Source organism: Antedon mediterranea, chromosome 11 (genome assembly GCF_964355755.1).
Source record: "Antedon mediterranea chromosome 11, ecAntMedi1.1, whole genome shotgun sequence".
Taxonomy (NCBI): domain Eukaryota; kingdom Metazoa; phylum Echinodermata; class Crinoidea; order Comatulida; family Antedonidae; genus Antedon; species Antedon mediterranea.
This window is the reverse complement of record NC_092680.1, coordinates 8,685,642-8,700,329: the sequence shown is the minus strand read 5'-3', so window position 1 is coordinate 8,700,329 and position 14,688 is coordinate 8,685,642. Positions and strand designations below refer to the sequence as shown.

The following is a 14,688-nucleotide window of genomic DNA, read 5'->3' as shown; positions in this document are numbered from 1 at the left end:
AAAAGTTGATTAAGCCATAATTAATTGCATATTAAATTAAAAAAAATTCATTTCGACAATCAAACAAATTATGACATTTTCTTAGGCCAAAATAACAAACTTAACATTAACTTTCTTCCTCCAAAAGTTCATATATTAAAGTTAAAAGTATATAGTTTGACAGTGCATCATTTTTGTACATTTTTAGAGATGTCATCATAGTAAAAAATTATAATTCATTGCGGTATGTAATAATCTATCTGCACCAAAGTGGTTACTGCATAGTAAATACACGGAGGAATTTTTCTACAATTTTTAGACAGTTGTGTATGGCTCGGTGGTGTGTGCTCGTGTCTATGGCACTCAAGGTACCGAGATCGAGTCTCACCTTTGGAAACGAAATAAGATTTTTTTTTTATTATTCGTATTGTTTGTTCAAATTTATTTCTTAGTGTATATATTATACACATGATTTATAATGAAATCTAGATAAAAAATAACTTATGTCTTTATTATTATGTAACAGCAAATGTGGTTTATGACATTATACGCAGAGGGATCTTTGATCGGATTGTGATACCGGCTATTGTATTCGCGTTAGCAAGGTCCTATCATATATTATAAATAATTAAAGAATCTGAGAAAATCAATGAATCAAAATATCTTTTAAAAATCAATTATCTTTATTAAAATCAATGCATATAACCTATAATTCGTCATAGTGACGAATTAAATCTAGTATTGTACATTATTATTATTTTTTATTCGCACTGGAAGTATATAGGCTCTCCTGTCATGTTAAAATTAAAGTATATTATTTATTATCCACAGCAGTGAAAACAATTATTATTTTTCGATAAATCTCGCGTCGCGTGTGTGAAAAAACTCTCAGCAAGTTTGCTTCATTAATATGCATGAGACTCTGTGACGACCCACTTTAACGTGACGTCATTTTACTTTAGCTGCATGCGAAGAAGAAGTAGTCACCGATAATATTCTTTGATAATATGTCGTGTTGTCGTTGTCACGGTTCATCGAGTCCAGCTGATTGTATTGTTTCGCGCGGAAGTACGTAAACAAAGTTAGATAACTTTTCAATTGTCGTCGTTCTAGGTCCCTGTTTGCTTCACATTTGAAATTTTTTTTACAAATTGAATTGAAATGTTGTCTCTGAAGCGAAGTTGTGGGTTTTTCATTGGAAAAACTCCCGGTTATTATTACTCGTTAATTCTAGGCCTTATATATGGATACTTTGTTCTTCTAAAACTAGCGTACTCGTTCATTATGAACGGCCCTGGTTGGTTTTTCAAGCGTAAACGACGTGGGACATGGCCTGGCTGTATGGACGAGGAATCGCACGGAAAGCACGGATTTCTGGCTGTTAATGTAAGTCAGTCACAAAATGTATTTCGCCTAGACATATATAAAAAAAAAACTGTATCAAGATCCGTGGGTTTTCCCCTGTTGAATTGAAGCTCAACTTTGTTAGAAAAATTCTTTCTTAGTTTCTAGCATATGATATAGGGCCTAGTTAGTAGGCCTAGTACTTGCTGCATAGAGGTACCTCCATGCTTATTGTAACACTGTAACTATACTACATACATACTATTATCATTATCAAGAATTATAAGATTTTGCCAATTATAATAGGAACAGTTAAACAATTGATAGAAAAAAAAACAAATTTTTGTATTGTAAACTATATTGTTTCATTTTCAAACAGGGTCTGAAACTTCATTACGTTGCAGCCGGAGATCGCAGTAAGCCTTTGATGTTGTTCTTGCATGGCTTTCCAGAATGCTGGTACTCATGGCGACACCAGATGAAGGCTTTCTGTCATTTATATAGGTAAAAGAATTCTGCTGGGCCAGTCATTACTACATCTTGGTTGGTTCACACTATGACACAAGGACGTAAGCGCAACACAAGTGACTTGAACTATTTATGACAATGGTTCATACTGTATAATAAAATTGCTTGTGATTGGTAAAAATCAATTGTGTTGGTCTTGTGTCCTAGTGGTAACCAAGCATTTAAACTGGAGTGCTGTTGTACACACCATAATTTCTAGTTTATATTCTTTCGTCAGTACACACAAACAAAGATAATTTTAAACTAGATTTAATTCGTCACTATGACGAATTATAGGTTATATGCATTGATTTAAATAAAGATAATTGATTGATTTAAGATATATTGATTGATTGATTGATTTTCTCAGAATCGTTAGTTATTTATAATATATGATAGGATCTTGCTAACGCAAATACAATAGCCGGTATCATAATCCGATCAAAAATCTTTCTGTGTATATAATGTCATAAACCACATTTGTGTTTTTATTTAGATTTCATTATAAATCATGTGTATAATCTATACACTAAGAAATACATTGAACAACCAATACGGATAATAAAAAAAATCTTATTTCGTTTGGTTTCCCAAGGTGAGACTCGAACTCGGTACTTGAATGCTATAGACACGAGCAAAGACCACCGAGCCATACACAACCGACTAAAAGTTATGGAAAGATTCCTCCGTGTATTTACTATGCAGTAACCAGTTTGGTGCAAATAGATTATTACATACCGCAATGAATTATAATGTTTTACTATGATGACATCTTTAAAAATTTAAAAAAATGATGCACTGTCAAACTATATACTTTTAACTTTAATATATGAACTTCTTAAGGAAGAAAGTTAATGTTAAGTTTGTTATTTTGGCCTAAGAAAATGTTATAATTTGTTTGATTGTCGAAATTAATTTTGTTAAATTTAATATGCCATTAATGATGACTTAATCAACTTTTGTTCTTCTAATTTCATAATAAATCATACATATGATACATACACTTCAAGAAAATTAAATAAAAAATAGGTGTTCCCGAGCATTCTAACGATATATATTAATTTTAAAATTTAGCATATTTTCACCATTTTGTTAACTTACACGTGCATAGCCTGTCACTTTTGACGTTCTCGTATAACGCTGTTTCGCGTTGAAAAGTGAATGAAATATGATGATATTATTAAAGAAAGGTTATACAACAGTAATCGGACAAAAACAGTGCGCACTAACGTTTGACGCGCAGTGCGCGTGCAAAAATCTGCGCACTCATGGCAATTTTTTAAACGCTTAAAATTGCCTGAAACCTACTCTAATTTCATCGAAAATAAATTCTGACAATTTTCAACATTTTAAGCGCGCGTACGCATGCGTTACATGCGCTACGCACGTAATTGTATTGCCATATGATGAAATATGACCTGAAATTTATGAGTACCAAATTTTGTTTAAAAGTGATTCATGCTTGTGAAGAATATGATTACACCGCGTAATGTTTGATTGCGCACCCTGAAAACATAACCACATCGATTCCTGGCCATAAGGAATATACTCTGAAAAATTGACTTAGATAGATGAAACTGATATCAAGATAATTCACGGACAAAATAGTGCTAAGGAAAGAATAAATAAATAAATAAATAAATAAAGATTTTGACAGAATCAAGAGGTTATATGCATGATAATGCATATAACCTAATTAAGATGATTGATCAAGTGCCACACTAACTTCTTCAAAGTTTGGTTGCTGAACATATTATTTAATTGTAATGTCCAAGCTCAATTTAGACTCAAGAAAAACAAATTATTTATAGGTATCATAATTGAATAGGCAAATAATAATAATTTAGGGTTTTTTTCAAATTTTAAGACTAAATGAGTTAACTTACAAGTGTATTTCAGATAGGGTTGGTGACTTGATCATGAAACATAAAGTTTGGTTAATATAGTAACCATATTATTTGCATCTCTACTTCCAACTTTTTATTAATCCTAAACCTCAGGTGTGTGGCAATAGACATGAGAGGGTTTGGCGAATCAGATCGTCCAAGTGGCAGAGAATCTTACAAAATGCAACTGTTGGTTGGTGAGTTTCATTTACACAAGGAGAAGTAGTAAACTGAAAATTTATTTTCCTAAATCTGTCGTACATTTTAAAATGCATTTTGAAACATTCTGAGCCACCAACTAAAGGACTTCTGGAAAGCTGGATACACAAAGTTTCAAATCAAAGATTAGATATGGAAGAACATAATATTTAATTTAAAATTATTGTTACTATTTTAACATTTTCCAGGTGATGTTAAGGCAGTGATATCAGCTCTTGGATATAGCTCTTGCACGTTAGTTGGTCACGGCTGGGGAAGCATTATTGCCTATACATGCTCTAGCTGGTATCCTGATATTGTTGACAAACTGATCGTTGCTAATGGACCACATCCTACAAGATATTTTGAAGTTTTGAAAACAAATCTAACGCAATTTATGATGTCATGGTAAGGAGCATAATGTATTGGACAATCGCTGGTGCTTATGAGGTTTCAGTATATCTGTACATCTCTTATTGTACTGCAGCAATTATTTGATTTCATCAGTAATTTGCAAATGGGCAGCAACTCCGAAGAATATACAAGTCTATTTTCCCTAATGTTTGAATATAATTACAAGGGGCAGATTGTACGCATAATGGCTTCAAATAACTGTGGCTGTACATTTTGTTATATGTATAGCTACTGTATAATTTAAAACAATGACATGAGGAGAGGGCAGCACACATTTTAAAGTTTACTTCATCAACCAGTCATACATTGTAGACAGTAATGCTTCAAATGTAGTGACAACAATTTGATTCTGTCACATTTGCATGTAATAGTTTAAAATAGCGTAGCCCTGGGCCTAAAACTTGGAAAATAAAGTGCTGTTTTAACTTAATGGGTCCACCATTTAAATATTTGTATTTTTATATTCGGTATTCTGACAAGTAAGAAATGTTATTTCCAACCAAAGTTATCAATTTTACTACAAAATGAACGCACCTGATGATTCCTGACACTGTTCTGTAAGTAGTGTAATAATAACAAGTATCTTGATTGTATTTAGGTACATATTCTTCTTTCAAGTTCCTTTCCTACCAGAGTTTATGCTTTCAGTTGGTGACTACCCGTTCCTTAAGAAATTATTCAAAAATGTGGATCTCACCGAAGAAGAGCTTGAAGTGTACAAATACAGTATGTCTAGACCAGGTAGCAATCAGCATTTTTCATTTCAAACATTTATTTTCTTTCAATCCGTAGAGTGGAGTATAAATAAATAATGCTAATTTATCATTTTATTACACCCATTGTAAATGTAAAAAACACTATACATACATATTTTATTCTTAGGAGCTGTTTCAGGCCAAGTAAACTATTACCGATGCCTCCTTAGGTCTCCATCATCCTCGTGGCTTAAGGAAGATGTAGTAATCCACACGCCAACGCTATTAATATGGGGTGTGAATGATATAGGCATGGTATTGGACATAACTAAAGGACTTGATAAATACCTAACAAACGTTTCGAAACAGTACGTTGATGCAGGACATTGTGTTCAACAAGAAAAACCAGAAGAAGTTAATAGATTAATTTTAGAGTTTCTTGAAAAGTAGATGTTGTGTACTGAATTATATATACTATAATGCTCAGTCGTATCAAAACTAAAGGATTTTAGCTACAGTATGCAATTAATTGAAATTACTGTGAATTGTACTTTTATTCAAACTTAATCCATGGTTTGTAATAAAACATTGATCACAATAACGATTAAAAAAATCCAATCCAATTAACTGCTGTTGGAGCAAAAGCAGTTAAATTTATTCAGGCCTATGCCTATTGCTTGCTCCTGACAAGATTGTGCTTGATGATATATATTATAAATATTATCATCATTATAATAATCTTACAATATTTGAAAAATACAAAAGTAGAGTCTCATCATTCTCATTCAAGGCATTTTTTTACATCTTTTACGGCAGAAAGAATTAGAGCCAATTGCTAATTGTGTAATATTTCATATTAACATTTGAATTAATATTTTCTCCGTAACTTTCTTCAGTATATGTGTTCAGCTGGCATAAACTATTACCGAAGTAAATAGATACGCACTGGCGTTCCATCATGCATTGCTGCGCACATCTGATGGCGGACTGGCTACTAAGTGTCCGGATCATTCGATGCATTATTAGCCCGGCATCATGTTTGCCGACCATTAATAAGTTTGATCTGGAGTTTAGTTCTCCAAGTTCTACAGTAGAAAAAAAGAATTAATAGATAAACAAATAAACATGTAGTTACCAGTGTGGCTCTGAGAGAGAGTTTGACTATTAGCATATCAATTGCAATGACCAAATTTAAAAACATTCCCCGGGAAACACCAATGGATATGGTAAGTAACTAGAGATTACTGTAATCATTGTTTTCGGCTGGTTACATTATAAATCTGTTTTTATTCCTTTAAAGCTTGGTTCCCACTAGAACGTAACGCAAGGACGTAAACGCAACGCAAGCGTTTTAACCAATGACAAGCGAAGTTATAGGCAGTTAGCAATCACAAGCGAATAAGCCATCGCTTGTGATTGGTCAATTCACTTGCGTTGCGTTACGTCCTTGTGTTGCGTCGCCAGTGGGAACCACGCATTACCAATCAAAACTTACCTGTCGTCTGGTGTATGGTTGATGTCTGTACTTCTGAATTAGGAATTGTGGTCGGCACATTAGAAGAAGGATTTTCAGGCTGGTTACACAAATTAGTAGTGCAACAGTATCGACAATGAGACTTTGGCAAGTGTAAACCACATTCATCGGCGTTTTTATCTTCCTCACTATAACAGGAATCGTCTTGTTTGCACGCCTTCTTTATCGAATGTATTCCGTTATCATCAAGAATTTCATTTTGACAGATCTAATTCATTAAAAAAAAACGTGTACAGGTATCAATTCAAATCAAATAAATATTGGATTTCTTTCAATTACTACAATGTAACAGATTTATATTTTTTTGATGAAATTATACAAAATTCATAATTCATAATAATATGGTGATTAAATTATGATAAATGAAAGAGGCAAAACTAAAGAAAGTAAGTCTTAATTGGAAAATACCATGAAAAAAAGGTAACAATTTATAACGCACTCAAATTCGACGCATTTACGGGTGGTGTATAGTACGAACATATGGCTGCAAGTCGCGCGCTCAAATTTGGGTTAGTGTTTGCCGGCCGAACGATCAACATGGACTGTAGAGTCGCGTTTGCATGCGACTAAAAACTGTTAGAAATGGATCGACATTTGTAAACGATTGGCTGTACTAAATCCTACTGTATCCGTTTTGAAAGATAGGAGGAAAGAATATTCTGGAAGCAACAAAACAAAACCCCACCCGCTCTCCGTCCTCATAAGTTGTTTTTCTTTCATAAATTAATATAATAATAATTATTACTAGGAGTTACTCGTCCTTTTCTGCCTTAATATGTTGTTATATACCAATTCGCATGGAAGGAGTAAGTATAATAAAGCGCACTGTTGCCTGATAAAAGTACAAAAGTATTTAAAAAAAATTGTATCAAGAATAAAATTCGGAACTATTTACGGCCTTGGTTTTGTTATACACGAAATATTCCTTCACTTTGAAATGTCTGTAAGCTAAAAAATAAAAGCAATACTGGATACGGGAGACTTTATTGTGTTAAGACTTTACGAAAATAAAAGAGCTAAAGAAAAATATTGTGTTTTGTGAATATTAATCTAGGGTTTGCATCAGAAAGTGACATCGTGAATGTACATATTGAATAGGAGGGTAAGAAACAGATGAGAGGGACATGCATGTTGAACTCGGTCAATCAGTGGGCAGTTTCAATGATAAAATATGAATTGGTAATTTATAGAAATAAGATGTGAAGTATTGGAATAATAAAACTACAGCTGCTTATGGACTCTAAAACAAACGAAAAAGAGCACATAGTGGTGAGAGTCGATGATGATGATGATGCGCAGACACTAACGAAAGTATAACATACCAAACTATATACTTTTTCGTGGTGTATTATTTGATATTTTGGTTTTTAATTATTGACCTATAGGTAAAATAAAAAGTGGACATAAATCGAATGCTTCGGAAACCTAAATCATACAAATGACCTCGATATTGTTCACACATGACAGTTACTTTTCCGCAATTGTGGTAATATTTGGATTCGTTTTGTTTATTTTTATTTATTTACATTTTTTTTCTTTAAATGATTTTGATATTTTTTCAATTTTTTGTGGGAACTTTGTTATCTAATTTGCTACTTTTACTATTTATATATAGAATTTAAGAATTTTTAAAAATGTATTTTTAAACTCCATATATGTTTGTTCCTTATCTCCCCAACCCAATCCGCCATGTCAATTCGCGGCTGATAGATATCACTTTTTTTCTCCTTCATGGTGTCACAAACTACCGGAGGTATACCACTTTTATTCATTCATCATAATTTTACAAATACATATTTATTATTAATAGATGTTCGTTATACATAATACTTTCTTTTTTTCTTGAATTTAAGCTACTTAAAATTATAGTCAATAAAATGCATTGTTTACAATATTATAGTGTAGTACCGTATATACATTGGTATATATAAAATTTACTTTTGTTGTAGTATATTCATGCAATGCTAATTTTGATTTTTGAAACACTTTTACGATAAAAAAAAATTATCTATCATACAGATACAGATACAGATAACTTTTATTGTCCAAATAAACTGGAAATTGCATTTGCTCACTTATCACATAAAAATATCGTATAAAAATATCCTATAAAAATAAAGTATAAAATGTAGAACAACAATATAAAAATACACAATGATTAAGATAGTACATAATAAAATTACAGTTCATAAATATTTAATTTAAAAATAAAGATCATTACAAAACGGTTTAAAAAGTGTCTTATATTTCATTATTAGTAATATATTATATTATTATTATTGTTATTATCAACATTATTGTAGTTACCTCTTAAAGTCATCGTTAAATTTTTTAATCCCAGCTGGGAGAAACGAATTTGAGTGTCGACCCGTCCGCGCCACCACCGGCCTCAGTCTACCACTTCTACCAATGTGGCAGCGAAGAAGATCCGAATGAAGGGGGTGGCTTTCCTCCTCCATGATCGCCTGTAAACCATTTTTCAATCGTTCTCCGTAGTGAAAATCGTAGACTGAGTCCGCCGTCAGCGCCGACGAGCCAATCACTCCTAATGCCCTTTCTAACACCTTACGTGCGGCCCTTATCTCCCTTGTTTATATTCCCACCCCAGCCTAATAGACAATAATCCCAGATTGAAAAAATAACAGATAAATAAAACATAGTAAGTATCTCTTCCCTAACCCTAAAAACGTTCATTTTCCTCAAACAGTACCAGTCTAGTATTTAATTTTTTAATTAGTTGATCTACATGTTCTCCCCATGATTTTTCATCACAGTATTTCGTAAACCTAACTATTTCAGATTTGAAATTTGTATCGTCATCCTCTTTTATTAAACCTATCATTGCAGAATCGTCTGCTACTGTAAATAACTTAATAACTCCATAATTTTCACATTTTCAAATTTTATCAAATTTCATAATCTTGTAAATAAATAATCAATTTCCATATTTCCCTTATTTAATTAAATTTTTAAATTTGTAGATAAATTTTAGCTAAATTTGTATTTTTATGTATTTTTCTTGTGCAATATGTTTGATTCCACTTTTATTTGTTCTTTGATTTCTATGTGAACTTTATATACTGTTTTATGCCTGTTTTAAATGTTTTTATATTTGTAAGTATCATGTAATTCAGCCATTGGCTGCGATTTTGATATGCAATAAAATGAAATGAAATGAAAATGAAAATTTAATTACTGGACAGTCCGGGAACCTAGGTTCGAAATCCGACGTATACAATTTGAACAGAAACGGTGCAAGTACAGTAGGGCTCCCGTATTTGTCCGAATAATGTCCGATCTGACATTTTGATTTAGCCTAACAAACTGGAGACGTCCAACAAGGAAGTTAAAAACGAACGAAATTAGTAAATTGGGGATATTCATGCCGAACAACTTATTAATTAAAATGTGTGGTTGGATGGTATTAAAAGCTGAACTAAAGTCGAAGTACATAATCCTAACAGACGGGGATGTTCTCCAATTGCCAAGATGTGCATACATTTTTTCATTTTTAGTCGCGTGGACACGACTCTATAGTTCACTATGTCGGTCTGTCGGTCTGTCTGTCGGTCCGGTATCACTATGCGTTTTAGCACGCGACTTATGGCTGTTGGCCTGGTTGTATATTAATGCGTCTTCAGTGTTCCTGTTTCTCCGATAAGCGAACTGATGTGGGTCCAAAAAATCTGCAACTAACGTTAGATTTAAAGACCATCCATGGATTCATTATATTTTTTTATTTATAAATAGAATAAGTAGCGATTGTATATAGGCTAATCGTTTTTTTTTGTATAGGCATAATTTCCACTGCCAAGAATGAGCTCTTTAAAAAAGCTTTTAATACAATCAATTCAAAAATGTTTATAGTCGTCACAATTAATGCATTTGCTAGTACTCTTATTCCAACAACACAGTTCTTTTCAACAATTTATACTTAAATTAAATTAAATTAAAACTTATGTTTTGGCGCGTTTTCACTACTTTTTTGTCTCCAAACCTTTGACCATCTCCCGTGCATATACATTGAGGAGGAATAACAATTTTCTTGACAAAGTGTAAATATTTATCTTTCATATAGTATAGTTTCTAAAATTGCGTCTATACTTACGTCACATTTTGTAATCATATTTACCTGTTTATTTTTGTTCTTGATTACATTTATCCACATTTTTGGAATTGCCTCAACAATAGTATAGTGTTAGTGTATTCACTAATCCAATTTCTTTTTATCCCAATTTTACTCTTTATTTCACTGAGGTTTATAATAAACGATTAGTAGGCCTAAAGGAAACATTTTTGAAACCCTGATGAAACCCAATTGTTATAACAAATAAAGTTTTGTTATTTGTTGTAATATTCTTATTTCCGGATAGACATCACTCTTCGTATTTCTGACGTAAAACGTATATACTTACCTCATCAGTACTGCTGCACGTTTGTACGGAACCCGCCGAATTACATTGAGCGTTCGTGTATATACCGTCACATACGTAACAATTTACACCTATTGCAACGAAATGAGAACATAATTAATTAATCACTGTTTCTAAAAACCTTTATTCGATTTGTAGTGTGTTTTAAAGTAAGTTTCAAAGAAAACATCACAGTGTCACAGAGTTAAGATATATATACATATTATCAGGGAAGGAGGCCTAAAAACAGTTGGCCTCTGGTGGTGTGGACGCTCCAGTGGAAACTATACGGATAAGGAGCTTTGCTGGGCGGGTATAATGTAGGCACTCATTAGGTAAAGTAAATCGATCAGTCTGCATAATGACAAAAAACATAATCTTATGTATTAATACAGCTCTACACGTTGAAAAACACTGGTTCTCGTCAGATCACCGAAGTCTGTCGAAGTTAAGCAACGTTAAGCCTGGTTATAGAGCCTAGATGGGAGACCATCTGGTGATGTCGTGTGCTGTATATGGAGCTGGGGTCGATACCGTTAGGCATTTGAAATCAGCACTGCTGACTCTTAGTTATTATGCCTCAGACGTAATGGCTTGACCAGGCGGGCACTGGACGAGAGAAGCCCTTGATCAATGTTAGGACCAATCAAGGTGCTTTAAACAGACCTGACTTTGTTTAAAAAAAATTGATTTCGTTTATAAACTATCACTTATTGTGAACGTTATTATTCCCTTTCTTTTGATTAAATCTGTACGTGCTGCAACTTGTAAATTGTTCAATAGACTTGTTAATCAGAATTCAATATTGCCATGGTGAGTATTATCAAAAGGATAGCAAATTTCCTCTTTTACAAAGTAATTACAAATAAGTACAAAATGTTCTGCAATATTCAGGTTGTTTAGGTTATATTTATAATATTTGATAGTACAGCTAGCTATGAACTAAAAAAAATAAAAATAAACGTATATTAAATAGATAAAAATGGATAATAATCGGAGACATATGTAGATTTAGTGCACATTTACCGTTGGTCTTAATATGAATTTTGTGTGAGATATACTTTGGTACTTCTGAAAACCCAATTCTTAAGAGATTGATGCACTTTCGGGTCAGAGATCAATGACCTATTTTTTCACGCAATTTTACCAATAACTTTATTTTATGGCACAGTACATTTGATGAAATTGTTTAGGAATTAGACTCAATTTAAAGCTGATTAATCATACTACACATTGATTATCATCAAAAGAAATTTGAGTCATTATTTTTCAAAATATATGGAAAATAATCTCTTTTTTTCTGTAAAATTTCATTTTTTTATTTTTATGAATAACAAATATTTTTTAACATATATTATATTCTTAAATGAAAAAAAAAAACTGCCTATCTATTATATGGGAGTGGACATCAAAAAGAAAAATTCTGTTTTCATTCATTTTTGGGTCAAAAATCGCAACTACTTGTAGAACGCTACTATACTAAATGAAAGCTATACTATATTAAATGAAAGCCAATAATAATGTTCATATTCATTGTAATGGAAGTTTTTGTCATAAACCTATAATAAGTTATCATAAATTTAGAAAATACTGATTTTCATTCATTTTTGGTTAAAAATTACAATAAATATGCTATCTTTTGAACTACGTTTCGTAGAACGCTAGGTCATACATCAAATGAATGATAATGTTTATATTCATTTTAATGGAGGTTTTTGTAATAAACCTATCATCAGTTACTTATTTTCATTCATTTTTTTTGTTAACATTTACAATAAATGCTATTCCTCGTGAACTACTGTCGAAAAACGCTAAATCATACATTAAATGAAAGCCAGTGACAATCTTATTCATTGTAATTAATTTGTCATAAAGTCATCCTAATTAGACAAATTAATTAAACATTTACTGTAGTAGTAGAATAGTACTCTCATGTTTATTTTATACAATTATTGTTTTGAAAATTCTTTTCCATCTTTAGTGTGAAGTTTTCTAGTTAGATGCACTTATTTATAGGCCTAGTGAATATGCACCGGTATCTAAATTCAGTGATGCAATATTTGTAATCATTATTACAGCTGACAACGGGCGTAACTTCGCTATTATAAGCGTATTCAAAAACTTCAAAACAAAGTGATATTAAATTGAACAATTTTCTAAATTGATGTTTAAGCTTCTTTTGATTCAAGTAGGCCTAATGTAATTAGTAACTTGTCCAGTGCCTATTTAGTGAACTTGCAAGTTCACTGACAAATAGTTAGGGCAGTTTTCAGAAGATATTTGACATACAATATTTGTTATTTATTAAAATAACAAAATGAAATTTTACCGAAAGAATGGAAAAGTGAGATTATTTTCAATATAATATAATATAATATGACTTAAATGATTTTTAATGATAATCAATGTGTAGAATGATTCATCAGATTTACATTACATCACCAAAATCATATAAGAATTGAGTTTTCAGATGTACCAAAATAATTATGTCCCACACAAAAATCAAATTAAGACCAATAGTAAAATATGTCCACTTAATCGACTCATCTCTCAGACTATAACGTTTACGTGCGTTTTATATATCAGTAAGCATGTGTGAAAGCCAAACACTACGGTATTTAAATTACAATGTAATATGAGTAATTTTGCGGATTATTTTACACAGAGCCTATTAACTGGGCACTTTAGAGATCCAGAAAGTGTCTCGTATAGTTTGTAGAAATAGATACAGGATAGCAGATAAAAAAAAAATTTAACATCAATAAACGCTGTACGGGGGCACACTTTATCGTTTAAGTATTCTGTTAATTGTAGGCCTACAATCACTTGAGATATTCAGGTATTAGAGCTCAATAACAGAACACAAAAAGTTCGAATTGAAATTGAATTCCAATGTTCATCTTTTACGAAGGTGCCAATACATCATATCTTCACTTCTATAAGGCCTATAACTTTTTATAACGGTTTTACTTTTCATATAGTAGGCCTAAGCCTCTGGATCTTCTTTCCGCACACACTTACGTTGTTGGGTATGTCATTTTGAATTGGTCTCGAGATTCGAAAAGGAATCTTCGAAAAACGTCCCGTTGTCCGATGTACCTCTTAACTATGATAGTATACTCCCTAGTTAATAAAAGACCAATAAAAACTTACTTTGACTTACCTTGTACACTATCTACAAACATGTTTAACAGAAAAAATACTTTGATAAAATATAACATTCTATATTAATGTTTATACAGCTTTCGATCGTATACGGTATCACAAGGCCGGTATCACATGTAATCAAACACTACAAGTGTCTATTGGTATATACTTTATATTTAACATAATTTTAATTTAAAACGTGCATGATCAATAAGTAGTAGGTACTTTGTTCAAATTCTATGAAAGCTTAATTCATTTAACGATTCCTTTATGTTAGATTTTGACCTTGTAAGCTTTATTATTTGGTTACTGCTTAATATGAAATGACAAAAACATTTTCAAAATCACGTGATAAAAAAGAGTCATACTCATTGGAATTGTGTAACGAATGCAACCACTCAAAATAAAAGTGCTTTTAAGGTAACCCATCGCTCTTCCGAATCAAATGGAAGAGTCTACGCGACATACGAAGAAAAAAAAACCTAAGAAAGTCATTATGCCAAGTAGGTATAGGAGGAAAAGAATCAATCATCTGCTAAAAAGGACACAACATTGATGTACATATTATCTGC

At 31.9% G+C, this 14,688-nt stretch overlaps 2 protein-coding genes across 2 annotated transcripts; one reads left to right on the top strand and one right to left on the bottom strand.

Annotated features, from left to right (window-relative positions):
• Positions 1-994: 994 nt before the first annotated feature.
• On the top strand, positions 995-6,525 carry LOC140062394 (epoxide hydrolase 4-like). Its single transcript, XM_072108597.1, has 6 exons — positions 995-1,365; positions 1,703-1,827; positions 3,831-3,913; positions 4,124-4,322; positions 4,927-5,069; positions 5,211-6,525. The coding sequence occupies exons 1-6, from the start codon at positions 1,141-1,143 to the stop codon at positions 5,471-5,473; spliced, it is 1,038 nt and encodes a 345-aa protein (XP_071964698.1). The 5' UTR covers positions 995-1,140; the 3' UTR covers positions 5,474-6,525.
• On the bottom strand, positions 5,846-14,155 carry LOC140063093 (uncharacterized). Its single transcript, XM_072109526.1, has 4 exons — positions 14,133-14,155; positions 10,973-11,061; positions 6,519-6,765; positions 5,846-6,108 (listed from the first exon to the last, which is right to left on the bottom strand). Exons 1-4 carry the CDS (start codon positions 14,152-14,154, stop codon positions 5,846-5,848), a joined length of 621 nt encoding a protein of 206 aa, XP_071965627.1. The 5' UTR covers position 14,155.
• Positions 14,156-14,688: the final 533 nt, after the last annotated feature.